This window comes from Rhipicephalus microplus, chromosome X (assembly GCF_043290135.1).
Source record: "Rhipicephalus microplus isolate Deutch F79 chromosome X, USDA_Rmic, whole genome shotgun sequence".
NCBI lineage: Eukaryota > Metazoa > Arthropoda > Arachnida > Ixodida > Ixodidae > Rhipicephalus > Rhipicephalus microplus.
This window is the reverse complement of record NC_134710.1, coordinates 294,779,769-294,806,883: the sequence shown is the minus strand read 5'-3', so window position 1 is coordinate 294,806,883 and position 27,115 is coordinate 294,779,769. Positions and strand designations below refer to the sequence as shown.

Below are 27,115 nucleotides of genomic sequence, written 5' to 3'. Positions count from 1 at the left end.
TAACGTTCCGCGTATGAACGACCATAGCATTTGCTTGATTGTGCTGTCTCCACAGGGTCACAACGATGGTGGTGGCTTTGTGATGAAGACGTTTCGCTTTCGGCCACAAAAGTGATGACCACTGTGACTGCTTATCGCTGTCGTAAAATGGTGCAAGGAAAGCATACCGTTCGTGGGCGGAACGTTAGAAAGCACCAGAATCACGGCGCGCGAGGGCGCGCCAGTGAACTTGTAACGTGGTAATTTTCTTGAATTTCGCAGGAATTTGTAGATAGCAGAACACTATATTAGTTAAAAGATATAAAGTTCAAAACTGTCTGATCGGACGTGTTGCAAACCAATCTAGAACTCTCCCATTGAATTTTTTATTCATCTTTGTTCTTTCAAAAGTTAATTAATTAAACAGGTCTATTCAAACAATGATTTAGAGCACAAAAAAATTGTCTAACTCCAGGCAACGCTCAGCAACATGCATTTTATTGTGTCGTACTTCTGTGTGTCGGCATATTTTTGAGCTCAGGCTGATGATAGCTGGGGCACCCGGTATATAACGCTAGGTACCGCAAAATTCTTTAGCTAAATATAGATGTATACTTGCGCTGATGCTTCAATTGTATTTCGAATCTATGCATAGTGTACATTTCTTAATGAAAGTTTGGCATTGGCTGTATCACAACCTACCCGTCTGAGGACACGAAAGCGAGTCCTTGTTGCCCCGCAACACGCCGGACTGTGCACGCTTGCTTGCTTGTTACTCTCGCAGTCGTGGCCGCTCCCGTTATCGAACCATTTCGAAATAGGCTTCTTAAGTGCGGTCAACAATCAATTCAGTGCTGTTTGCTTTTTAAAAGAGCCCTGACATGAAATTTACTCTTGTGAACACTTTTATTTTATTCACATACTGTAGCCCATTAAGGGCTGTAGCAGGAGTGGGTGGAAAAAACAGAGCAGTGAATTACAAAAGTAGCACTTCCGGGAACACACTACAATATAACACACGAGCAAAATACAATATACATGGCAATTCCATTCAGTACAAGAATAAACATCCAATGAATGGGCACTGCAGGGCGTACATATTAACAGAACAAAGCAAGGAACTATTGGGGAGATACGACTTTCAAGAGAAGGCAGAAATTGATTTATCGATGCACTCCTAATCTCACCCGGCAGTAAATTCCACTGTTCTATCGTTCTAGGAAAAAAGCTAAATTTGAATAGATTGGTGTGTGCGCGAAAAGGGGCGAGGTTTAGTGCATGATTATTTCGAGTTACGGTTGGCATAGCATACGTAAGATAGCTGTTATCGGAGAGACGGTTAACTGAGTGAACGATGGCATGCAAGAATTTGAGCGACTCGATATCGCGTCGAGTAGAGAGTGAGGTTAGATTTAAAGTAGTAATGGCGGATGTAGGCGAAAAATGGTGGTCATAGCGTCGGCAAATGAAACGGATTGCTTTTTTTGCACAGATTCAATTTGTTTTATTTCTCTTTTTTTGTACGGACACCAAACGATAGAGGCATAATCAAGAACTGGACGAATTAGTGTTTTGTACATTGGTAATTTAGTTTCATGTGGGGAAGTTCTGAGGGTACGTCTTAGGTAGCCTAGTTTTTTAAGAGATTTGGTGCAAACTGAATTGATATGTTTAGACCAGGAGAGATTGGTGGTGAAAATCACGCCAAGGTATTTTTAATCTGAAACCCTTTGGAGCATTAGGTCATTGAAAGAGTAGTTGAAAACGGAAGTCTGCGTTTTGGGAGTGAACGACATCGAGACAGTTTTACGGAAATTGATATTCATTTGCCATGGGTCACACCAAGAGCAAAAGGCACTAAACGAATCATTGAGAAGATAGTGATCTTGAACGGAGTTAATGGTGTTATATAGAACGCATTCATCGGCGTAGAGACGTAATTTACAGGTAATAGATTGTGGTAAGTCATTAATAAAAATCAAAAATAATAAAGGACCAAGAACGGACCCTTGTGGTACCCCTGATGTGACTTTGATTTGAGATGAATTGCCAGAGTTAAAGCTAACGTATTGGGAGCGATTAAACAGAAAATTGGCAATTAGGTCTACTAGACTAGAATTTTTTAAGATGGCACCGAGTTTATTGAGCCACTTAGAATGCGAAACAGTGTCGAAAGCTTTTGCGAAGACAATGAATATTGTGTCGACCTGGTGGCCGCAGTCAAGACTAGCAGAAAAATTATGGGTAAATTCTGTCAATTGGGTTAAAGTGCTGAATCCCCTACGAAAGCCATGCTGCATATTAGATAAGACGTTGTTAGTCTCAAGAAAGTCGATTATATGTTTATAAATGATGTGCTCCAACAGCTTGCCGGAATGTGGTGTCAGCGAGATTGGACGATAGTTTGGCAAAAGCTGCTTATCACCAGACTTATAAATCGGCCGAACCTTGGCCAGTTTCCAGGCACTAGGAAAAACACCCGAGGATAAACACTTCTGAAATACGATGGTAAGGTAACGAGATGTCCATAACGCATACCGAATTAAAAAAGAGTTTGGAATACCATCGGGGCCGTCTCCCTTTTTTGCATCTAGATTCAGAATAAGATTCAACACACCAGCATGACTGATAGTTACATCAGTAATTGCGCCTATATCGGAAGGGGAGTTAAAGGCAGGGGCAACATGATTATCGACGGAAAATACAGAGTGGAAGTAAGTATTAAACGCATGGGAGATTTTCAGGTCATCAGTAATAGTTTCACCGTTAATCAAGAATGAGGAGGAAGAGAAGCTACTAGGCAGAACGGATGTCCAGAATTTGCGAGGATTATTTTTGAGTAAAGAGTGTAATTGTGTGCCAAAGAAAAAATCCTTTGCGGAAGCCATCATTGCGGCAAGCTGTTTTTTAGCTTTCAGGAACTCATTCGTGCTATTAGGTATATCAAGGTTCATTCTACGCCTCAGCCTGCGTACACGACGAGATAGGTGAAGAATATCTCTATTCATCCAAGGAAGTTTCTTATTCGTAAACTCCCCGCAAAGGTTCTCTAACACCAACGTTACTTGCTTGACTTCTGCAACGTCACGAGGGGGTGTCTGCCTACGTCACGCCACAAAAAAATGTCGACTGAACCTAAATACTCGGATGAGCACGCACCCTCACTTTAAAATAAAAATAAGATATCGTACGGGCAACGCTCGTCGCTGATAATCGGTGAGAAGTGTCACTGTATACAGAAATGTAAACAACACAAGCACCTCGAGTTTCTATATTTGGTGTCAGGGGCCCTCTACTGAATGAACCAACTCGCCCAGCTACACGATTTATTGATTCATAAAAAATGCTTAACGTAGAACGTGCTCTCTTTGGACATTTGTTTTCCACATCAAGTATAGCTTATTCTTATGTTTCCAATATAATGAAAATGGCGGGAGTGTGTGTGTGTGTGTGTGTGTGTGTGTGTGTGTGTGTGTGTGTGTGTGTGTGTGTGTGTGTGTGTGTGTGTGTGTGTGTGTGTGTGTGTGTGTGTGTAGCCCTGCAGTCGGGACACTTGTCTTCAAAGCATGGATGCCCCGGTTTAAACTCAGACTCCTTGAGTAAACCTTCTTTGCTCTATTACATATTCCTCGATCAATGTATTCTGCCCTTCGGGACTAGAAAGCGGTGAATATAACCAGCCCTTCGATGGTTCAGGGGGGAAAATACCGTTCCCCCAAATGAGCACTATTACCTTTTGACCATTTTCTACAGCAATATTTCATAAAAAATAATGATCAGTTGTATGACGCGCATCATTCGCGGCCAAAAAGCTCTCACTAGAACCTAGCAGTTATGTGGTATGCAGTGAAGGCATGGCCAATGCAAATTTCTGACTACCTTGTGGTGAGGTGGAAAATATTTCTCTGCCTTCCTTAACACAAAAAACTATTTTTCATACTTTCAGTGTGTTTCAATAACGAAGCATACACCACCATTTTTACTTCGAGCGTTAAAATGAGAAAATGAACCCACAATATATGTCGAACAGCTATTTTTTTTTCAACTCTGTCACAACAGAATGGCAACGTTTCAGAGGCGAAGTTCCTCACGCTGTGGGGCGTATGTCCCGTGTTTGTACTAGTAGCCACCTCTCAATTTGTCCTTTGAAATGTCCGCTGGATGGCGTTATTTTTACATAACGAATATATTGTTACGCACGAAGAGGACCTGGACGTACACGGCTGAAGGGGCCGTTTATTCGGTCGCGAAGTTCTTTTTATACAGGAGTTTGTTGCATACACAGAAGAGGCATACTGTGGGAGCTGTGCAGAGCGATGATAGTCTGGTGTCCTTTCGCTGTTCGTCTTTGAAAGTACTGAGGTCGGGAAACTGCGGTGACACAGAGGCTACGAGGTGGTCGAGGTTATCGGTGCCACACTCTGTAGTGCTAAATTGCATGCGCAAAAGGCAATCTGCATGGGCGTGTCTCAGAGTGGTTTCATACGTAACTGTGAAGCTATACTCTGGGAGCCAAAGGGCCCAGCGCGCTAGACAGCCGCAATAGTCCCGAAGGTTGACGAGCCAACACAAAGAGTGGTGGTCGGTGACGACTGTAAATGGTCGTTCATAGAGGTAAGACCGAGACCACTGAAACGCAAATACGAGGCATTCTTGTTCTGTGACAGTGTAATTACGCTCGGGCCTACCAAAGGAGCGACTTGCGTATACGTTCACGTTCTCGTGGTTACAGTAGCGTTGAACGACAGCACTGATTCCTATTCCACTGGCATCCGTGTGCAGTTCTGTTGGAGTTGATGAGTTGAACTGTTGAAGAACAGGCCACGACCTCAGGAGGAACTTCAGTTGACGAAAAGAGCAGTCGCGCTCTGGAGTCCACTCGAAGGGAATATTCTTTCATAGCAAACATGTCAGAAGATACGCTACATCGGCGAATTTAGGCATAAAGCTGTGAAAATAGGAGCAAAGCCAAAGAAAACTGCAGTGCTCCTTAACAGAGCATGGCGCACTGAACGCTTCAACGGCTGCTGTCTTCTGGGGGTCTCGACGGATGCCATCTTGATCGACGAGGTGTCCGAGAATAAGGGTTTGTCAGTTTCCGAAGTGGCATTTTTTTAGTTAAAGACAAGGCCGGCGGTTCTTATGCAAGTCAGTAGAATATCCGACGTAAATTGTGTTCCCTGAAGGTGCGGCCAAAAATGTCAACGTCGTTGAGGTAGCACATGCAAATGCTCCACTTCGAGCGACGAAGAACAGTGTCCATAAATCGCTCAAAAGTTGCCGGCACGTTCTGTAGTCCAAATGGCATCACGTTAAATTCCAAAAGGCTGTCAGGGGTTACAAAGACTGTCTTTTTTTTATCTTCAGGATGCATGTAAATTTGCCAGTAGCCCTATCTTAAGTCTACAGAGGAAAAGTAAGAGGCCGAATGTAGACAGTCGATGGCATCATCAATACGCGGAAGTAGGTACACGTCTTTTTTTTCATTAAAGCATTCAATTGGTGATAATAGACGCAAAATGTGCAGAATCCATCTTTCTCTTTAACGAAAATCACTGGAGCTGCCCATGGATTCACCGACTCTTGAATGACTTCGTTTCGAATCATTTCGTACACCTGCTCGTTAATAATCCACCGATCGGATGGTGAAACGCGGTATGGCTCTTGTCTAATCGAATTGGCCATACCCGTGCTGATGGTGTGACATCTCCGAGAAGAAGGAATTAAGGGTGCCTTGTCTTTCTGCACAAAGTCGAATGCAGAGACGTGCTTCGAAAGTACATTCAGCAATGTTCGGCGTTTACTTGTGCTTAGCACTTATTCACCATTGACAGAAGAGCCGTTTCCGAACTGTGGAATAATCCATATATATATATATATATATATATATATATATATATATATATATATATATATATATATATATATATATATATATATATATATATATATATATATATATATATATATATATATATATATATATATATATATATATATATATACGGGACATGATAGTGACGACGACAACAAACAACCGCTGCAAGTGTCTATTATATTTGCTATCTGGACACCATAAATTCCTCATACAGTGCTCTGATATACAAATACAAGCATCGCATTTCGTCATGCTCCTGCATGCTCGAACAACTCTGGACCATATCTTTCAGAGCCACAGTGGTACATGCACGTTTATAACATTGTTATAGGAGCAGATAGCCGATACTGCAACTACAGGGAATGTTAGGGAAGCACGACCACATCACCTGATGGTGTACAAGCAACCCACAACTGGCAATTTATTGGATTGATGTGCAATATGTTCCGCATATATAGTTGGTTGCTGAGGGTCAACGCAACACGTTCGTCTGCATTTGCCCACTTGTGAGATGTCTACAATAATGCTACCATTTATAACCAACTTCCTGTTGTGCTAGCCACATGCACTGTCTTCTTATAAAAGTTATCACTAATGACTACTATAGCCTGTTTGTGGGCTGATAGAGGTTGTAAGGATCAACATTACGTCACGTAGAGTTTAGGTTTACACACTAGAGGCCGTGGTGTGCACACGTACAGGGTAGGTCCACATATTCCAGGCCGTGGTATGCGGGAATCCGCAACCCGTGGCGGAGCAGAGGAGGGTCTTATAAAAATATTTTTTCGCAGAATAGTTGGTTCATACTTGAAAACTCTATTTGCTGCGCAAGCTGAACGATAACAAGAAGGGAACGCGCTCTTTCCTCTGTCACTTCTCGTTTTCCTTCAGCTTGAAGGTAAAAAAAAACCGGAGGCACTGCGTCGACCAAAGTAAAAGTTTAAAACGAAAAAAAAAAAACACGGAAAAAAGACGTTTCGGCTCCCACACGGAAGCCTTGTTCATAGTGAAATGAAAACATGTGCAAAGCATGTGTAACATGCCTAAAGTCAGTAAACTTGACCTCGCTCATCATGATGAGGCCGGCACATGCATGGTGTTGGTTCTTTCAAGACTCCGGGCACCCCCGTCGTCTTCCTTATCTTCAGAGGAGCGTCAAGCGGTCAGGAGGCTTCATGGCAACGATGAGCTGGTGATCCTTCTCGCCGAGAAGGGAAACACAGCTGTTCTGTTAGACAGAACAGACTACTCGTGGAGGATACGAACACGCACGCGCCTCTCGACCGTGATCCGACACCCAAGTTGCAAAAAGACTTCCACAGACTCTTGGCGGATGTCTTCCGTGTGGTTCCCCCTGAACGCAAGTCACTGTACTTCAGCTTACTTTGTCACAATGGTTCAGCACCGGCTTTGTACGGCCTGTCCAAGGTCCACCAGCCAGGCGCTCACATGCGCCCAATTGTGGATTTTACATGCTCACCCCTGCACGAGCTATCAGGATTTCTGCATCGTGTCATTTCACCCCTTGTAGGACACCGCAGAACTCACACCCGCAACTCATACGACTTAATGGACAAAGTCCATGACGTCGTCCTTAATGAAGATGATATTCTACAGTCCTTTGAGGTGAAATCGCTTTTTACCAGTGTACCCGCAAAAATAGCTGTGGATGTGTGTAGGACAGCTCTGGAGTCGGATGCAAATCTAGCGGAAAGATCGCCAGTGGACGCACCAGACTTACTTCGGCTCTTACAGTTCTGTTTGTCTAATACGTATTTTACTTTCGAAAACAAGTTGTACAAACAGATCCACGGTATGGCTATGGGTGCTTCTATATCAGTGACCGCTGCTAATTTGACTATGAAAGCGATTGAAAGTTGAGCCTTCTTCTTATTTAGTCCCGTTCTGAAGGTGTTTTTCCGCTATGTGAACGACATTTTTTGCATCATTTACTATAAGGTGGTTCAGGCGTTCATTTCACATCTCAACAGCATTGAAGCAGCAATTCAATTCATGGTGGAGATGGAAGTAGAAGGAAAGCTCCCATCCCTTGATATGCTCATTGAAAGAAAAAGGCCAACTTTTTCGTTTGGCGTGTTCATGAAGACGACCCACACAGGTCGTTACTTGCATTTTGATAGCATGGAGCCCACTTCTCACAAAAGAGCCGTGGTTTGTACACTTCTATGATGCGTGCAGAAAATCTGCACAAGAGAAGAAGACTACGTCGAATGACCAATTGCACGTCCACAATTGCCCTGTGCTGCATCTGGTGAAAAGCGTGCGGGGATACCATATATTCCCTTCATAAACGAAGCCCTCGACTGTATTTTGCGTTCCTACGGCCTCCAGGTGGCACATGTTCTGGACCAAAAGCTGCGACAATCACTTGTAAATATGAAAGACAGACTAGTCAAAGTGAAGTTCTTTGGTGTGGTGTACGCTATCTCTTGCGCGGATCGTGACGATGAGTGTATCGGTGAAAGTGGTGACTTGAATGGCGCATCAAACAGCACATTTACGACGTTAAGAAAGGAAATGTTAAATCCAGTGCTGCCCCGCCGCGGTGGTCTAGTGGCTACGGTATTCGACTGCTGACCCGCAAGTTGCGGGATCGAATCCCGGCTGTGGTGACTGCATTTCTGATGGAGGCGGAAATGTTGCAGGCCTGTGTGCTCAGATTTGGGTGTGCGTTGAAGAATCCCAGGTGGTCAAAATTTCCGCAGCTCACCACTACGGCGTCTCTCATAATCAAATGGTGGTTTTGGGGCGTTAAGCCCAACATATCCAAATACAGTGCCTTGGCCGAACATGTGTCAGGTGGTCACACAATCGATTGGGGGAAGGCACGTGTTCTCACTAGAGAAAAAGGACTGTCATGGCATCTTTATCTTGAGTCGCTCGTGATACAAACCACTCCGCGCACTTTAAACAGGAGTGATGGTGATCTGCCGTCCATATGTGCTCGCTGCCTGCGTGATATATTGAAACATACCTAGGGCGAACTGCTTTAGACATGTTTTCATATCACTGTGAACAAGGCTTCTGTGTGGAAGCAAAAAAAAAATGCTTTACACATGTTTTAATTTCACTGTGAACAAGGCTTCCCTGTGGGAGCCAAAACGTCTTTTTTCAGTGTTTTTTTATACATTTACTTTGGTCGGCGCAGTGCCTCCGGGTTTTTTTACTTTCAACCATGTATCATTCCGACCAGACGGGCTTCCGTCAAACTTAAAACTTCATTTCCTTCAGCTTGTGCAGCAATTAGAGTTTTCAGGTCTTAAAATGAACATGACAGGCATGTCCTGTCAATAAATTAGATAGATAGATAGATAGATAGATAGATAGATAGATAGATAGATAGATAGATAGATAGATAGATAGATAGATAGATAGATAGATAGATAGATAGATAGACAGACAGACAGACAGACAGACAGACAGACAGACAGACAGACAGACAGACAGACAGACAGACAGACAGACAGACAGACAGACAGACAGACAGACAGACAGGAGACACGTTTCAATTATTCAGTGTACTCAGGTTCTCATCATCATCAAGATGCCCTTTACAATGTTTCTGGATTTTTCGTATGAAATCACCCAGACTACAACTGCTTAGCTCAAATCAACTATAGTGGCTTAGCGCACATGTTATCTGTCGAGGTTGAACCATTGTAGTGTTGCGTGCCTGTTTCCCAAACTCAAATAATTTAGCTTGGTTAATATGATCATGGCTACTAAAGTTGATAGTATAGACTTTAACAGTTCCTCATGTCAAAGTAGTTTGGAAGAAGAAATTTACTTCCCCCCCCCCCCCCCCCCCATCAAGAACTAAAGAAGTTAGCCGACCTAGGGCTACGTATCAAAAGACTAAATGCCCGCAGACTCTGCAGTCTCGCAGCTATAGGTTGTTTCCTAAGTTACAGGATTACTCAGTCTTCTTGCTACTGGAAAATTAAGCTCAATATTTCAACTGATTCTGCGCATAACGACAAATACGGAATGGCCTAACCAGCTGACACGAAATGACCGAGCGCTAACTCTCCTTCAGTGTTGGTCCGCTCGGCCATTCTTTCTTATGTCGCGCGTAACCAGTTGAAGCATGACAAACCAACTCTACAAATCTTCAACACTGGTGAGCTTAGTATTGTTGTTCATACTTGACAGGAGTCTATATCGAGTCTTACTACAAAAACAACTCTCCCTCCTATATAGCGGGTTTCTCAAAAGATGCAACTGGGAAAAGTTAGCACTGTTTTGTAAAACGGAAGAAAGATGACCTGCTTATAAACTAAACACTGCAAAGGAAAGAGTTCCATTTTTGTAGTTTTTTTTTAATGATCTGAAAATATACCTCTTATCTTCCTTTTTTTGGTTAAAGAGTATACCTGCAAGACAATAGGACTATACTGGTGCCACCATAATACATTGAGCTCATGCAAAACCAGAACTAACAAATACGGCTATACGCACAGAATGCTGACAACACTCTCGTAGGTTCTTGAGTGAATATACTGCTCAAAATTGGAGTGCTGTCTTTATTTTATGCGCACAAGGTGATAGTATCTTCACCAGTCATATTTTACCGCGTTTAGTTGGGTTAAATAAGATGCGTGTAATGTGGTGTTAGACGAGAAATCGCCAAGTTTTATGCATTGTATGGGGATCTGAAAAACATGTTGATCATCGAAATATTGTTACCACTGCCATGCCTCAATATATGAAATCTTAAGCTTCTATTACTTACTGGTACATGAAATTAAAGTTAAACTCAAAACTCCTCCTCTTTTATTACGATGTCGTTGCCGGGACTACCAACGCCATTCAGATAACAAATGCGCTGATCATCTTCATAAAGTGCCGCCACAGTTCGCTGCCCACGGACACCTCGGTCACCCGCCTTCGCTTGTGGCATTTCTTTGCAGCGTTGTAGAACTCCAAGAAGTACTTGTACTGCGGAACAATGGACGAGAAGCGAGTAAGTGGGAATTCAAGTACATGCACAGAAGAAATAAACGAATTAGGATCTGTCTTCTAACTGGAAATTCATTTAAAGCAATCGTGGGGGGGGGGGGGGGGGGGGGCGTGGCTGGGTAAGTGTGGAGTTGTGGCGGTGTGTGTATGAGAGCGTGTGTACGCGCATGTGCTTTGGGCAGTACGGGGAGATTTTACAAAATCATAAATATATTGTGAGGATTTTTGTTTTTGTTCTTTCTACCTTTTAGACATAATGTGTTGTTTGTTCATGCATCGTTATTATGTATTTACAAGTATATTGGCAGCTTAAATGATATGGATGTTTGTGGATTGTGACAGTCAGCTCAATGTAGGCTACCACCCTATCTGTGTGGTTAAAAATCATTTTGATATGTTCTTATCATTTTTCCCTTCTGGTTTGTGTCTACTACGCAGGGAATGACTCCTCATTATCTTCATGCGGTTTTTATTTTATTAGCCCATTTTAAGGGATCCAATAAACTGAACAAAGGGTGCTTAGAACGCTAAACATATTATATGCCTAATGATGCCGTTTTATTGCAGTAAAACATTTGTAATTTTAAACGGGCTAAACAAAGTAGCTGCGCCAATTATCGCAAACCTGGTGCAGTGGTGAAGCAGGTATATATACTTTTTTATATTAGGATAATAAAGTTAACGGTCAGTACTAGTCAATTTCGCACTCTGCACCGCTACAGATGCAGCAGACAATTAACGAACAGAAAAGCAGGCATTTGCGAGTTCATGAAAATTACTGCAGGCAGTTCATAAATGCTATTCTGCGTTTCATTGTTTTCAAGAAAGGTATTCGCATTGCCTAACTTTCCTACGTGGGAGCAGCCCGTAGTGTCGCCCGAAGGAGTGGCACTACTCCGAATCCTTAAAGGTCTTCGTACCGTACAAGCCATTAGAGTGAGTCTGATGTTCTGACTATGTAGTCCAAAATGCTCAACCAAATGTTCACTAAAGCGGAAAGACGATGTTTGGGACTCAAAATTGACATTTATGGCATATGTCGTCGTCGTCAAATGCAGGATTCATCTAGCTGACAGTTCACAAAAGGAAAAAAAATGTACTCACCGGCATACTCTTAAAAGCTTGTCCTTTCTGAAACACAATTTAAAACCTGAGATATTGTAACACCGATAAGGATATGACAAAATAATCATCCATATTGCAAAGCAGTAAAAATAAAGATGTTACAGAACATGCGCAAAATGTATTTCCATTCAGTTTTACATGTAAAATAAAATGTATAATATTGCACGTGGTTTTATTGTTGGAATTTATTTTTACTATGAAAAAACGCTAAATCAGTGATTTAAACCTAAATGATAGCAGGGAGCATGACAGCACCGCAAAATTTCATATTTACCAAATATTCTTCATAGCATACGACTGCCTCATTCAAGAAATGTCTGATTCTTGTAAGATCTTATGATAACACGACCACTACGTCATTGTGAATTTCAAATCGCGGCCTAATATACCCAATTTAGGAAGTGTCAGGGGGAATCTTGCAGTAAATTAGCGGGAAAATGTGCATTAATTATGGCCTTTTTGGTGTTATATTATGATTACGCGTGGGAAAGAAAACTTCCGTTTTATGCCACTAACATTCTTGGGACAAAGAGCTGATGCATACCGATGTGCGCCACCACATCGGTCTTTTTCGCTGATGTAAAAGCGGCCAATAAAACGTGGCTCGAGTGCATTCAAGATACCATGACATATATGATGTAGCTCCATCGTTAAACGATTATTTCGCAAGTTGAAAGAGATTTCTTGATCTTTGTTGCCTTGGGAGAAAATTCAGGTCGCACGGATAGGTTAATTGAAGACTATACCAGAGTCATAACAGTGTCCAATGCCCTGCAATTCGTATAGGTATTACAAGACATACGCAACAATACACAAATTGGGCGCAGGAGAGAGTTCCGACTTTAGCTAATGATTTACTTTAGAGCCAGTTTGCATGGTAAAGAAAAACGAATAATACCAGGCAAAGTATTGCAGAATAAAACGCTACTGCAAACGTTACTGGAGCACTATATCATAAGGCCGCAAAAACAATTCGCAATTAACTCGGAAAACATACTGTGGTTTTCCTTTTCTGGTTTCTTTCTTCATATCACTTGCTTACATATTCAAGTTTAAAAGGTAGATTGGGTAATTTATATCTAACTTCATGTAGCACAGGTCACTTTTATTTTTTTATATAGACACACTCTTCAATATCACAAGATGGAAGAGATATTTTCACCCATTTCCAGCTGTGGGATGATTTCAATTATTATATAATCAGCAATTAGGTAACAATAACACAAAATTTATGAACTATGTCGTAGTTCGTCAAGAAATCACAAGGAAAACGGAGGGTTACATAAAAAGGCAATAGTCCCAGCGATACACCCGTGCGAAGGAAGATGGAGGCCCGCCGTGATAAGAAATCGTCGAACAAGGAATGCCACTAGCAATAATGTTTCGGCACGAAGACCCACCATCGTCTAAGCCACTGATCCCACGAAGGCAAACCCTTGTCGAATTGTCGGCTCTAGCGATACTCCGTGTTCCAAAATTTTTCATACCATGCATGGTGTAGTGACACACGATCAACAGTATGCAATAAACGCCTAAATGACCGATCACAACCTCGCGTTAAAAGACGAAGAGGTTGTGTTTTATTTACAGTGAGCATAAACAGTGATGACGAATGCCTCTCGTGTATGCCGCGTGAATATTGCAAGCTTTGTTGTTTTCTGTTACCTTTCCTTTGATACGTTGGGTACTTGGGGATGATTATCGAATCACAGTGTATATTACTAGTAAGACAGTCACAGATTGGACTATTATACTTATGTGCGTCGTTTTGACTGTGTTCGTGCGCGTGCTTGTTGTACCTTATAACACGATCGAACGTTGAGCGAACCGGTAAACCCAAGTGGTTTCATGTCAGTTGAACAGTTCCCATAAATTTGTGCTTGTTTTCGGGGTGTGCTTGGAGATAGTACTTTCGCTTTCACGGACATCTACTTTTGTTTTGTTTTATGCAAAATGGTGCGATTGTGAAATTGTCACGTATATAACTAGCTCCAACAATTCACTCCGAGCTGTGCTTTCTTACAAACAGAAAATGCAGTGTTCATGTTCACACTGCTCACAATAGCACGTTTTGATTGCAGGCATCGGCATTTGATAACTCGTGTATCACATAACTGCTACATGCCGTATACATGCACTCAGCAAGGTATATATACACTCACTAAATATCATGCACTAATATACACCGATTGCTTTCGCATTCCGTGAGTAGAGATACGTGCAACACCGGGCAAACATGTGTAGTATTTGAGTTTGATTGTATACATATATAGTTAAGAGCGGCGGCTTATTTTTTATTGAATGCCACGGAACCAACTAGTAAAAGGCCACGGAACAGCCAGTGCACTCAACGTAGCGATTTTTCTCATAGTGTTTCGCGCACCCGCATGCGGTTCTGGGATTGCTTGAAAATCATCTACTGCTGCATTAAGACCCTACACTGTAAACAAAAATATACCCATCTGGGAGGAATCGGAGAAAGATGCGCCCGCTCTGCTCCGGTGACCTCACTCAAACTGGATTGCACCGGATCATTCGTTTTCTAGCGTTTTCCTCTGGTGATCGCCGGACGAAGGAAACCTGAGGAAAACGAGGCCAATGCTCCCGTGGTTCCTCCGGAAATGCTCCCGCGCATCGCTTTTGCCTCGGTGGATGCGCCCCGCCGAGGTGGTCTAGTGGCTAAGGTACTCGGCTGCTGACCCGCAGGTCGCGGGATCGAATCCCGGCTGCAGCGGCTGCATTTCTGATGGAGGTGGAAATGTTGTAGGCCCGTGTGCTCAGATTTGGGTGCACGTTGAAGAACCCCAGGAGGTCGAAAATTCCGGAGCCCTCCACTACGGCATCTCTCATAATCAAATGGTGGTTTTGGGATGTTAAACCCCACATATCAATCAATGCCTCGGTGGATGCTCCAACTGCTCCGGGTCTTCACTCAATGACATTCATTGGCTGGTGGAGGAGTGACGTAGGCAGCCTCACCGCCGGGAGGCCGTTCCCCACAAACCAACATGACGCTGAACAAGTCGGTGCAGTGAGGATTGTGCGAAGCGTTCGGCCGCGTTGGACAAAAGGAAATCGTTCTGGGCATCTCCTGGATATCACAAGCGACAAGCAGCAACGAAGGTTATCAAAGACAGAAGGGAGCTGCGCGAATGGTAATTGTGTGATGGTTCCTGGCAGTGAACGACACAATGTGATCTCGCGTGTATTGAGGGACCCGGCGGTTGCTGGTGCGGCGAAAAAATGGTGACTGAGCTCTCCTTGAATTACCTGTGCCATTCTTGTCAGGTAGTGCTGAGATTGGATAATGTTGGGTTGATAAACGAGATATGTGATCACTATTTGGCTAATTTCACAAGACGTGAGTGAAAAATCAGTGGAATTCTAATAATGCGTTGTTTGGACTACGTGTTTTTTTTTCCTGATATAACTTCGGTGGAGCAAAACGGAAAGGTGAGCAAATCGGTACTGATTCATTATGGCATAAATGTAGCACAAAAATGTGAACAGCACATGCGGTTGTGGTTGTTCACTTTCTTGTCCTCGTTAAGACAGATGCTTGGGCTAGTTGTTGATTGGGAAGGAACATATTTGCACAGCGCAAGACTACAAGTAGTTACGATGTAACTACAGAAAAGACAAGGACAGAAAGAGCGCTAAATATCTTGTCATTGTTCGTTTTGTGCAGCAATAATGCCATAATACCTTCGGTAAATTGAATGAAGTCGCTGTAATACTTGTAGCGCTGACATTATATGCAACGATAAAAAATATCATAGTTTTTGGTTGATTCTATGAAACGTTAATAATTGATATAGGTAACCCTAACTGGTTAAAAGACATTTTTGGTCTTGCCAGTACACATAAACGGTAACATTTGTCCGCTTTCAAAATCAATAAATGCCAGGTCGAGCTCTGCCACTGCGTAAAAATTATTTTGACAGAATATGTAAGCTGAACTAATAAAGCTTGAATAACTAAAATTAGTGTTAATTCTTCATAAATGTAGATAATTGAGGTAGGGTATAGTAAATGATACAGACATTTAGAACACATACACGCACTCATACTTGCAAAAAGGTATTTTGGTTGGATAAATGGTATCTGAGATATTAATTAACTAGTATACTAGGCTCTTCGCGGGACCTGGTGCTTTCAGGAAAAGAAAGAGAGGGACGAAACAAGCTGATAATACTAGAGACGAGGAATGCAAAAAAAAAAAAGAAGAGGAGGAGTAGTTGCTTGGCAGAACGAGTCGTGCAGCGCTGGACGTTTCTGTGACAGGGAGGGGGGAGAGTAAATTTAACCCATTGTAGTAAAAGAAAGAAAGAAAGGAGAAGGCACCCTTTCAAAAAACTAGCTGCATTTTCTGTGTGGATATTGGAAGAGATTACTATCCTTCCTGCTCTATTTTTTTTTCTTTCTTTTTAGTCATGCTGCCGTGGCTGTGGCTGCATTTTTTTTTTTGCAGAGGACGGGAGTGCGAACAGTGCTGAGACGTAGTTTTGACCAGGGAAATGGAACGACACTGGCTTGTGAACAGAAGAGGGGGAAAGAAAATTTCTTCAAGCCGGGGACGCTCATCGTGGCGCTTGCACCTGCATCACCTTCTCTGGTCTCCGAACGTGTTCACGGACCTTTCAGTTGAGTAAACTGGTAGGCCTTTCCTTATTTCTGTGAAAATGCAGTTGGCTTAGGTGGTTTAATGTTTGTGCCTCTTATTCCTTAATTATTTTTTATGTTGCAGTGAACTTTTCCTTATTTTGTGCTCTAAGCTGTTCGTTTGAAGAAATACATGCTCATACAATAACTACTTTGTAAAATGTTCACAACGAAAAGCACCGAAACAGAGCGGGCAGTGTAAATAAAAAAAACAAAACAATGACAACTTATCTCGAACATTATTTTACAAAGGAGATGAAGCAAGGCTTTCCTTAAAGACAGGCCGGAACCATGCAAACTGCAAGGGCCCACTTTTCTAGAAGTATGACGATGAGCACGCAATAAATGCGACTATAATAATCAAAATTATTATTTGATAAAATTAGGAAATTATCGGGAGGGGCATTGCTGATGCCGTTTACAAGAGTACCGAAATAAAATTATTTTAGTCAGAAATTGCTTTTGGTAGCTTCAGCAAAGGTGCAGCTATCGATTTAGCAATACATAGAAAACTTTGCCCAGCTTTGAACTTTGTTCACGTCAGGGAGGTGTGTTTTTTTCACGTTGCGATTGTCTCACACCGGATTTAATCGGATGTGCTTTTTGATATTGAACGCTCATCCTGTCTTTGTGTGTGTGTCTGAGGGGGGGGGGGGGTGCGTGCGTGCGCATGTGTGGTAAGTTTTAGAAGTTGCTTCTTCTCATATACTCACAGACTTTATAGTGTCTGTGGCTCAGTTGACATGCCTCTCGCATGATTTGCAGTTATCGTGTATAATTATATTGCTGAATTATGCTGGAAGCAATAAGCTCAACCCTTACGTCATCAATGAGTCTGGTGGAATGCCCTTCGGGGATAGTGAAAGTTGTTCTCGGTGGCCACGCTTTCTTCGTTTGTCGTGCATCATTTTGCGGCTTTATGGAGTTCATCTGGAAGCGCTGCGCTTCAAACTTGAGGGATTTTGATTTCATCTGATCTGTCTTATTGTGTTTTGTTTTCGGTGGCTTTTTGCATATTTGTGTATTTATGTCTCCTTTTTCTAAATACTGGATAATCATCCAGAATTGACATCTCATTTTGAATAAATCAAAGAATAAAAACTCAAGTGTTTCTTTGAATTTTATCTGCTACAGCTCTGTGGATAAGAATACACTCTGCAGTGCTTGCATCAGAATAGTAACTTCCTTCATCTAATCAATGCGTCAAACGATAAGCACACAATAAAGAGTGGAGCAAACCCTTTAAAAAAGTACTGGTCCACCTTACTGAAATTCTGTTCAGACGAAGTAAGTACACTCTTAAAGTACTCCAGAGGTACCACAGCAAATATACGGATAGCCCGACTGAAAAACCCGCGAAAAACGCTCCAGAGGTGCCACGTAATCAGTCCGGCCAGCCGGAGAAAAATGCCAGTAAAAGCTACTCCGGCGGCGCCACGCAAGTGCTCCGGTCGGCCGGAGTGAAATATCTTTTAAAAGTACTCCGGATGCGCCACGCGATTCCTCCGGCGAGCCGGAGAGACATTTTGCTCCGGATGTCCTGAGCGAAAATTGCTCCAAATAGGGGGGACGTTCACGAGAATTTTCTGTAATTTTCATCTAGCTCAAAAAAAAACAATCTTATTTGAATATATTTTTCCAAATCAGAGGACGAAAGTGTAGAAAATCAGAGGGCTATTTTCTAAAGCTCTTGTTGCCCACTGTTGTTATTAAGGCACATCGGTGTATGAAACCGGATATTATCAAAGAGCTGTGTTAGTAAACAGTGAAAGGGTCTATAGGGGCAACCACAATGCATAGCTCTAGCGAACAATACAGAAAACAATGCGCGCGCAATGTTGGCCATGCGAGCTACGCCGCTCACCCCCCCCCCCCCCCCCCCCCCGGCGAAAAATGGCGCAAGCGAAAAACATCAGCACAGCGAATTAGTCACGCGTCTCCATGGGCAACCACGAAGGAGACCAATCATCGCGCCGAAACAGTGGCAGAGAACGGCGGGAGGAACTCGGACACGCGAGGAGGGAGAGCGGAGGACGCTTGCGTGACGGCGAGTATATAGATAGTGGATGGCGGCACTTCCCCAAGATCATGGGGCTTTACATATGGATGGATGAATATGGCTGTACCCTTTAGATCGGGCGGTGGCTAGCGCCACCAAGCCGTAATACTAATGAACCCAAAACTATATTTATTTTTTTTCCTTAAAAAGTGAGTTTGAGGATTCGTACTTTGCAGTGAAGAGTTTAATTTTCACTCGTGCCTTGACTTTAGCCACCAATCAGATAACCTCCTTCTTGTTAAGTCTACTTGCTTAAAGTCTATTTTGCCCTCCCGGTCCCTAAACCCCAGTGCTTTGAAAAACTCTGCGCCATCATCCTGAACTATAGGGTGAAGCCCTTTACAGAACATTATCAAGTGTTCGGCAGTTTCTTCTTCCTCTCCACACGCACTGCATACTGTGTCTACCCCTTCGCATTTGGCCCGATATGTCTTGGTTTGCAGTACTCCCGTCCTTGCCTCAAACAGTAGACAACTACCCCGAGTATTATCATAGATCCTTTCCTTGGCAATTTCCTGCTTAAAAGTTTGATAGATCTCAGTGCGGACTTCTTAATCATGCCCATTTTCCACATGTCAGTCTCCGTTTCCTTCACTTTCTTCTTAACCGATAGTTCTTTTTGGTTTGGCCACCTGCTGTTTTCTAAGTATTTACCAGTCAACTTCCTGGTTCGCTTCCTCAATTTTGTATCGACATTCTTCATGTACAATTAGCTGAAAACCTTCCTAGCCCAACGCTCCTCCTTCATTCCTCTCAATCGCTTCTCAAATTAATCTTGCTGCTAGCTTCCCTGCCCTCAAATGATGTCCATCCCATATCACCTTGTACTCCCTGATTTGGTGTATTCTTGTGAGCTCCTAAAGCAAGCCTACCTATTCCACGTTGCTTAACTTCTAATGTTGCTTGAACTTCTGATCTCATGCACAAGACCGCATTGCCGAACGACAGCCCAGGAACCATGACCCCTTTCCATGTTCCTCTCCCAACATCATGCCTATTGTAATTCCACAGTGCCCTATTTTTCACGTGCTGCAACAGTGCAGCGCCATCTAGGGAACATTGTGAGAAGTAGGGGGTGGCTACTACGGAGGAGAAACTGAGCCACATCGTAAAGAGCTTCGCCTCTAATAAAATATGATAGCATCGTGGGTTTCCAAAACTTCTGTATTAAGTCGTTACCCACCTGAGTGTCAGTTGCGCCAGTGCAGCGCTATACGTGAAGGTAGATTTTCATCTGACAAATCTGTTCTGTTAAACCACTCATGGTGGCTGTAAGTTAAATGAACTAATAGAATATGTCTGCAGCTGGTTATACAGCATGGTGTTACAAAAGCAACCACGCGAATTGTACGGAAAGAAAATGTACCATCGACTTGAATTCTCGACTGGTTTGCGGATCCGCGATCTGTATTCATCCCACCCCCGCTGCTCCTTTCTCCTGAACGTTGACGAATAGTGTATCATGTGCTGAAGAGCATGATATAATAGACACATCACAGACGTGATGTTGAGTTATAGAGTTTAGATCACTGCCGCATACTGCACTGAACAATGGCTGATGGATAAAAATATCAACGCGCGATTCTGGCTACCCATGACTCAGCAACACGCGCAATGTATTCGTCTTCCTGCTTGCCGGAACACGAGCAAGCTAATGCTATGCCAACGAATGGTATCCAATAACACCGATAGAACACATGTGCGTGCTTTCCCGTTGCAGTCAAGTTGCTTTGTTGAGCTGTCACAATGGGGTAGCACACTATGGTAACCAAGTAATTCACTCATGTAGCTCGAGAGTGTGACAGCCACATTTTACTGTGCTGCGAACGACATGATTAAGTCTTAGTAAAAAAATAACAAAACGGCAGAAAACGGCGATCAACATTCAACGAAGCAGTAACACGTGTAATGGCTTAGCAGTGAGCTTCTTTGTCTCGTGTGTAGTTTGTACTAGACCAAACCATCAAAAAATCGGTAATTGATAGCGCGAATCAATGCAGCACAGAGATAAAAATAATCACAGCGCTGTTCTTTGAGGTAGTACTCTCCTTATCTTCTCGCACTGTCCTTCACACATATGAAGGTATTTACATAGTGTGCCGTTGATGCCGGTGTTTTGAATGCACTCCAATGACTCAAGAAAGAGGGAGAGGTCAGCTTTTTTTTTATCTGCTTTACAACGAAACGAAAATGCAGCTATTTAAGCCTTAGCCTATAGACTCTTGCTAGAACGACAGCATTTTTTCATAGTTCACTCGCGTCGCACGGCGCTCGTGGGCTACTATGTTTCGTAATTTTTCTGCTGCAGATCACAGTGACGACTTTGTTTCCCGCAGAACAGTGCTCTGTGAATGTCGGCCAGGGGCACTTGTAGATGGTTAAGAAACATTTACAATAAACAAACGTGCCATCATATACGTGCACCCACAGTCATCGCAGTCAGGATCTTGCGCTGACTAAGTAACGTAACTCGCTGCACTTTATGACGTTGAACAGTCTTATGTGAAAGGATGAAAGTCTCGCCAAGCGAGTTACGAAAAGTTTATGCAGCTTTGGCAGTGAAGCACGATCAGGTTTAGGGCTTATACGCAAGAATTCGCGTTCTGTAAACAGCACTTAAGTTAAGTGAAAATTCACACTTCTCTCCTAAATGTAGTTGTGCGGACTTGGGCCCACGAAATCTTGGTCAAATAAATAAAATTGATAAGTGAAACCCTAAAATCAACAAGATGGCAGAACGTATCAGGGAACAAACGGGTAGTAAGGACATCATGATTAAAATCAAGAAGAAATGATCATGGGCAGGCTCCGTAGAACGAAGGCAAGATAACCGCTGGTCATGAAGGATCCCAGACTGGATTCGAAGAGAAGGAAATCGGGTAAAGGGGAGACAGCAAGTTAGGTGCACCAATGAGATTAGGAAGTTTGCGGCTATAAAGTGGCTGAAGGAAGCACAGGACAGAGTTGACTGGCGGAACATGGGAGAGGCCTTTGTCCTGCAGTAGACGCTCTCAGGATTATGGTGATGATGATGATGAAACAGACTATGTTGCTGCCCAAGAAGCCGTCTGTGAGAATACCTATGCAGTTCCTAATGCTTGGGCAACGTGCTCCGCTGTCCTTGAGTCATTTGACGCGGAAAGTACAGCTTGGTAACCAGTAGAAAAATTGACGAAAGGGGCCAGGTAGAGAAGAAAGAGCGCTCTTTCACATCATTATTTTGACCCCTGACTGGTTTTTGCTGTTCTTCCATTTAGTAGCATCATTTCGTCCCATCTTATTAGGGGTCGACAATTGAGAGTGATTTAAAATACTTTATTACAAGTACATTTTATATGGCATTCTGATGCGAAAGCTTTGTATTCACCTACGTTAGTATGAATGCCCTAATTATATTCAGATGGACTTGAACGAGTCATAAAACGTTGATTTATTAACGTCGGAATTAAAATTACCTTTGCAGGGCCTGTCCATTTTATTTTTTACGCCCCGTCGGGCAGCCCTTTTTTCCTCGGGCTCTCCACCTTTGCATTTTTTGTTCAGTTTTTAAATACGCATATGATGCGCTTCCACAGCAGCTGCTGAAAAGTTTAGAAGGTGGTTGACTGTAACAATCACATAATTTATTGTAATGACATCTCAAGTCTTTGCTCTACCGCGGTGGTCTAGGGGCTAAGGTACTCAGCTGCTGACTTACAGGTCACGTGGTCGAATCCCGGCTGCGGCGGCTGCATTTTCGATGGACGTGAAAAGTTGTAAGCCCGTGTGCTCAGATTTGGTTGCACGTTAAAGAACCTCAGGTAGTCGAAATTTCTGAAGCCCTCTGCTACGGCGTCTCTTATAATCATATGGTGGTTTTCGGACGTTAAACTCTACCTATCGATCTATCGATATTTAATGTCGTTTATCGTGGGCTTAAAACTCAGAACCATGAAAGTGAACCGAAGGAGCAAGCTTCCCAACCATCCACACTGTGCACGCTGCATAGATACGTTGTGCTGTAATGCAGACACGAAAAGAGAAGCCCAAGCGCTGAAGCCAGGATTGATAACGAGCCATAAAGTAAGGTTGAGGGCGCCTCGGCCAGATAAGAGAGCATGCAGGAAAATAAACCCTCGCCGTACACGCAGATTGAAACATTGCTTGGTAGCAAAAGACACGAGGAGCAATCGGCGTTGATCCTGCGTCTGACGGCAATTTCACTCGATTTCGCAAAGCATTTCGCTTAACATTCATTACAAGTGATTTTTGAAATCTGACCTCAGTGTTTCAATAACGCAAGCAAGACAGACTTGCCCGCAGTGTTGAGTAGCCTTTAAGCAGCAAGCACGCGTGAAGAGTGGCACCCTATCCTTCATCTGGCGTCGCACGCTAGAGGGCACTCCTCGAAGATTTCGGGGCGAATAAACACCAGCCCAGCTTTTGAATTCTGTCCTACAAACTATTTTACCCAACACACGATATTGGGCGCTCATATTTAGGCTTGATGCACGGAAAATTATCGCGTATATGTGCAGGTTATTGTGGTACGGCACGCATTAATAAATTTGCAGTGAAAAGAAAACAAGAAAGAAACGTATCTATCACTTTGTGGAAAATTGGGGTTGAGCTGGAGCCTATATGCATGATTGTAAGATGTTGAGATCAATAGGGATTGACTAACCTATTTAATGAAAATCTCAGATACCCTGCTCAGTTGTTTCGGAAACAGCAAAAAAATTCACCTAAGATCACAACGCTTTGAAATTTAGGTGTATTTCTTTGTAATATCCGAATTTGTCTAGCTCATCCCGAAACGTTCACGTCACGAGTAACTCACGAAGTCGCCGTCGTTCTTGCGGCACCAATGTCCGACGAAGCATACATCGTTTTGGCAGCGTGTCCTGGTCACGAACTTGTGTAGCAGGCTTCGAAACTGGTGTGGTAAAAATTGTGGTGATTATAACACTTTTTTTCCTAAATAAAAAATTGCCATTTGGAGAAAAATCTTCATTTTTACGTATATATAACGTCCCTTGCAACCTGTACGCTTAGCTGCAACTGTTACGGCAGCTAAGTTACATACGGGCAGGAAGAATGAAGAACCTATGAATGTCTCCAAATATATTACGATATCGAGACTACTTTGCCACAGTGCTTCATAGGGGCTTCAATTTTTTTAACAAAATAAGTTGAAAGACGGGCTGTGGGATTGTGAAAGGGAGTCAAACTTTAATTTATGAATACTTTTCTCTGCTTTCGACGTACTTTTACAAACATGCGCTGTGAGAAATTTCTTTCCAGCTACTAGAGAAAAATGGTATTGCTTGTATGGAAGCGCAAATAAATTCAACTTTTCCTACTAATAATACCACGAAACCAATTGGTTGTTGATGTTTTTTTTGCCTCGTGTGGAAAAGTAAAAAAAAGGGCAAATTGATGCTATCTTCAGCAATAATATAGACGTTTAGCATTTAAATAAAACAAATATAAGAAACCGTTCAACACCCTCGTAGCCTCAATGAGCCCACTGACAGCCCTACCACCAGTTTTTTTTTCTTTTTTTACACAGAGCTTCATCAAGTAAATGTGTCAAAAGACTCTCTGCCACTCCTTTAAACTACCCATGCCTGCTATGTTGGTTTCTCTTTCTATGCTTTACCTTCTATTTCTGGCAGCTCATTCCTTCCCTACATTATACTTTGTCTTTACAGCATAAGCTGTTATGGCCTCACAGCAACAGCCAATTTCGGTGACGTAGTTGTGTGCCACCGTCTCCGTTGGTGCTACCGCAGCAAACGGGAACTTAGATTGCTAAAGCGTGGTGGTGAGTGGTACGCCTTTGCTTTCTCGATAGACATCGCTAGACGACTAGCATTCATGGTGTGTTTTATTGGCTTTTTATTTCGACCACAAAAAGCGTGAAAACTGCTTCGCTTGCTGGAGCAGTCGTGTTCTCATACTGGTTTTTAAGCAACGTCAGAACGTATCTAAAAGAGTTCACTGCTGGCCTTAGTTCATATAACTTCCACTTCATTGCTATGTCATTCACTGCCTCGACCGTGCGACGAGGCAATTGTGATCATTTTTCCTTAATTCAGAAATTCTTCTTATGTTACTCAACTGTTAACTGCTTCACCAAGTATTGAACAATGACCGTTTTTTCATCTACGTCTGACATGTGATATTATCGCCACAGCTACCATAGCCCATATTTGGCTGCAGCATGTATAAATGAAAATAAATTAAGATAAAACTGTTTCAACAGACTGGTTGTTTCCTGGTGCCCACTATCTGGAATACCAGCGGGTTCCCGCCAACAAGCAAGATATGTTATACATGAAGTGTTCCGTGAATGCAGATACAGATCGCAGAAATGAGAGTTTCCTCACAGAGCAGTATCTCATCAGGCGTCACACAAAAAGTTGCTTCATTGCTTTTTTTAAACACCAAATTCAAGAGATGAATTCCCGGAAATAATGTATGAAAGAGTCAAAGGCGCGAAGAAAATGAAGTGTGATTTTATTACTTACAGAAACAGTCGTTTTCAGCCGAATACAGTTCATGAGGGAAGAAATTTCTGATGGTGGTTTGCCTATGTAAGAATGACAAAATCAACATTACGCACGAATAATATCTTCGATGTTCGCACCCAGCTCTTAAACTCACTTGGACTGCTCTCTCAGCGGCATATAAACACACCCCGCTCAAAGCGAGGAGGATTCAAAACGAGTGAGACATGTCCATGCAGCTTGCATGTCTTCTCCGCCATCTTTCATTCACACACTTTTGGTCTAAGAAGTGCGCTTTGTCATAAGTACTGCTATAAAAGCGTTAGTACTGTCTAATGACACTGCCAAATGAGATCCACTTGACAAGAGGGGTTGCCTGATGTACTGCTGGTCAAGAAGAAACAGTGACTTCAATAAAACAGTTCTAGTTATTCTGACAACTTGATAGTACTTCAATGAAGTACCAATAGAGCTTTGGTGCACTCCACTCCACTGCCTATCATAATATCTTAAGTTTTAGGAGCCTAAACGATGATACTCTGATGAGGCACGGCGTGGTGGAAGGCTTTAAAAACTTCGGTACACTGCGGCTCTTTAACGTCCACCTAAGTACACGGGCATGTAGCGTTTCGCCTCCGTCGAAATACTACCGCCATGAACAAGGTTAAACCCATTACTCCAGAGTTATCACCCTAGCACCGTAACTACTGTATACCACTGTGAAGGCACATTTCACTATACGCTTTATATGGGAGGCGTCGTCGACCGAACGCCGTTATGCTACTGCTCAGAGTCTCCCTCAGGTGGAAATGCATTTAATCAAGTGTACATTTGAGCAGCTGATTTGCAATTTTGCAAATGGGCTAATATGGAAGTAAAATACACTTACGGCATATGTCAAGTGGATCGGAAGATGCAATGAACGCCACTGCTGACGCGACAATCAATACAACGAGAAGCACCTTCATTCTCGAGTGATTGCGTTCTCAAACCGTTGCCGATAGTGTCGGTGGAGCTACTGGGCGTTGAATGGGAATCAACCTCCATGGTAGCTTAACCCCCAAACTAAGGCGCCTGTTAGGCGCCTGATTTGAAGAAGTGCATCGTCTACAGAAACGTCGACAAGCTCGAAGCCATTCCGCTGACTGTAGATGCGCTTATGAAGCAGAGCTGTCAGCTGTCACGTGCCTGCAACCCGGTCTTTTCGAGCAGAAAGCGGCACTTTCTCGTTTGACGATAAGGTGGCAAGGACATCCTAGGGCTGTTTGTTTATGTCGTTCAGGCCAGTGACCCAGCAATGAAAATCGTAGCGGCAGTAGGAGCTAAACAGATATATATCCACGAAACGTCCATTATTGCAGGCACTAATTTCATCGCTTTTTGTTCAGCCCCTTGCTTGACCAGAGCCAGTTCATAAAATTGGCATAATAATAACGACAAAACCATTAAAACATGCCTTGAAAAAATATGCTTCGTCTCACGTTCGTTTGTGCGCATCACTTAGCCAGCCGTAAGTAGATGTGCTGGCTCACCTTGACAGTAGGTAATACCAATCGTGAGACAGGTTTTACGAATGAGAATGCCTGAATTGTAGTTTGCAATTTGACAATGTGTGCACCCTCAATTTTAGGCTACGCACATTTGCCCCAAAAAGCACTGAATTCCAAATTAAACTTTACCAGTGAAAACACGTGGAATGTGTTGCAAGCATGCGTAGTCATGCCTGTCAAGACTACGTGTGGTGCAAATGCTGCAACGTGCAACGTCATTGCGAAAGAGAGACCCATGCTGCTGTTCCGCACCCTCCAGGACAAAATTTTGAGTTTTGGCCGCGCTGCAGCAGATCCAATATTCCTCAGCATCGCGTTCACAGAAAGCTTTCGATATCAGCTAAATATAAAATTATACAGAGCAAATGCATTTATCTCCTTTTAGTGGACT

The 27,115-nt window shown here is 42.9% G+C and overlaps 2 protein-coding genes across 2 annotated transcripts in view; one reads left to right on the top strand and one right to left on the bottom strand.

Moving 5' to 3' along the window:
• LOC142776173 (uncharacterized) overlaps window positions 1-16,923 on the top strand; it is a 33,499-nt gene extending 16,576 nt beyond the window's left edge. The window contains exon 2 of the mRNA XM_075879378.1: window positions 16,434-16,923. Within this exon, the coding sequence (XP_075735493.1) occupies window positions 16,434-16,610 (177 nt within the window). The 3' untranslated portion in view covers window positions 16,611-16,923. The remainder of the gene's footprint in view (window positions 1-16,433) is intronic.
• Window positions 10,629-26,259, bottom strand: LOC142776172 (uncharacterized). Its single transcript, XM_075879377.1, has 5 exons — window positions 26,064-26,259; window positions 25,196-25,257; window positions 23,503-23,598; window positions 11,942-11,968; window positions 10,629-10,816 (listed from the first exon to the last, which is right to left on the bottom strand). Exons 1-5 carry the CDS (start codon window positions 26,140-26,142, stop codon window positions 10,688-10,690), a joined length of 393 nt encoding a protein of 130 aa, XP_075735492.1. The 5' UTR covers window positions 26,143-26,259; the 3' UTR covers window positions 10,629-10,687.
• Between the last annotated feature and the right edge of the window lie 856 nt (window positions 26,260-27,115).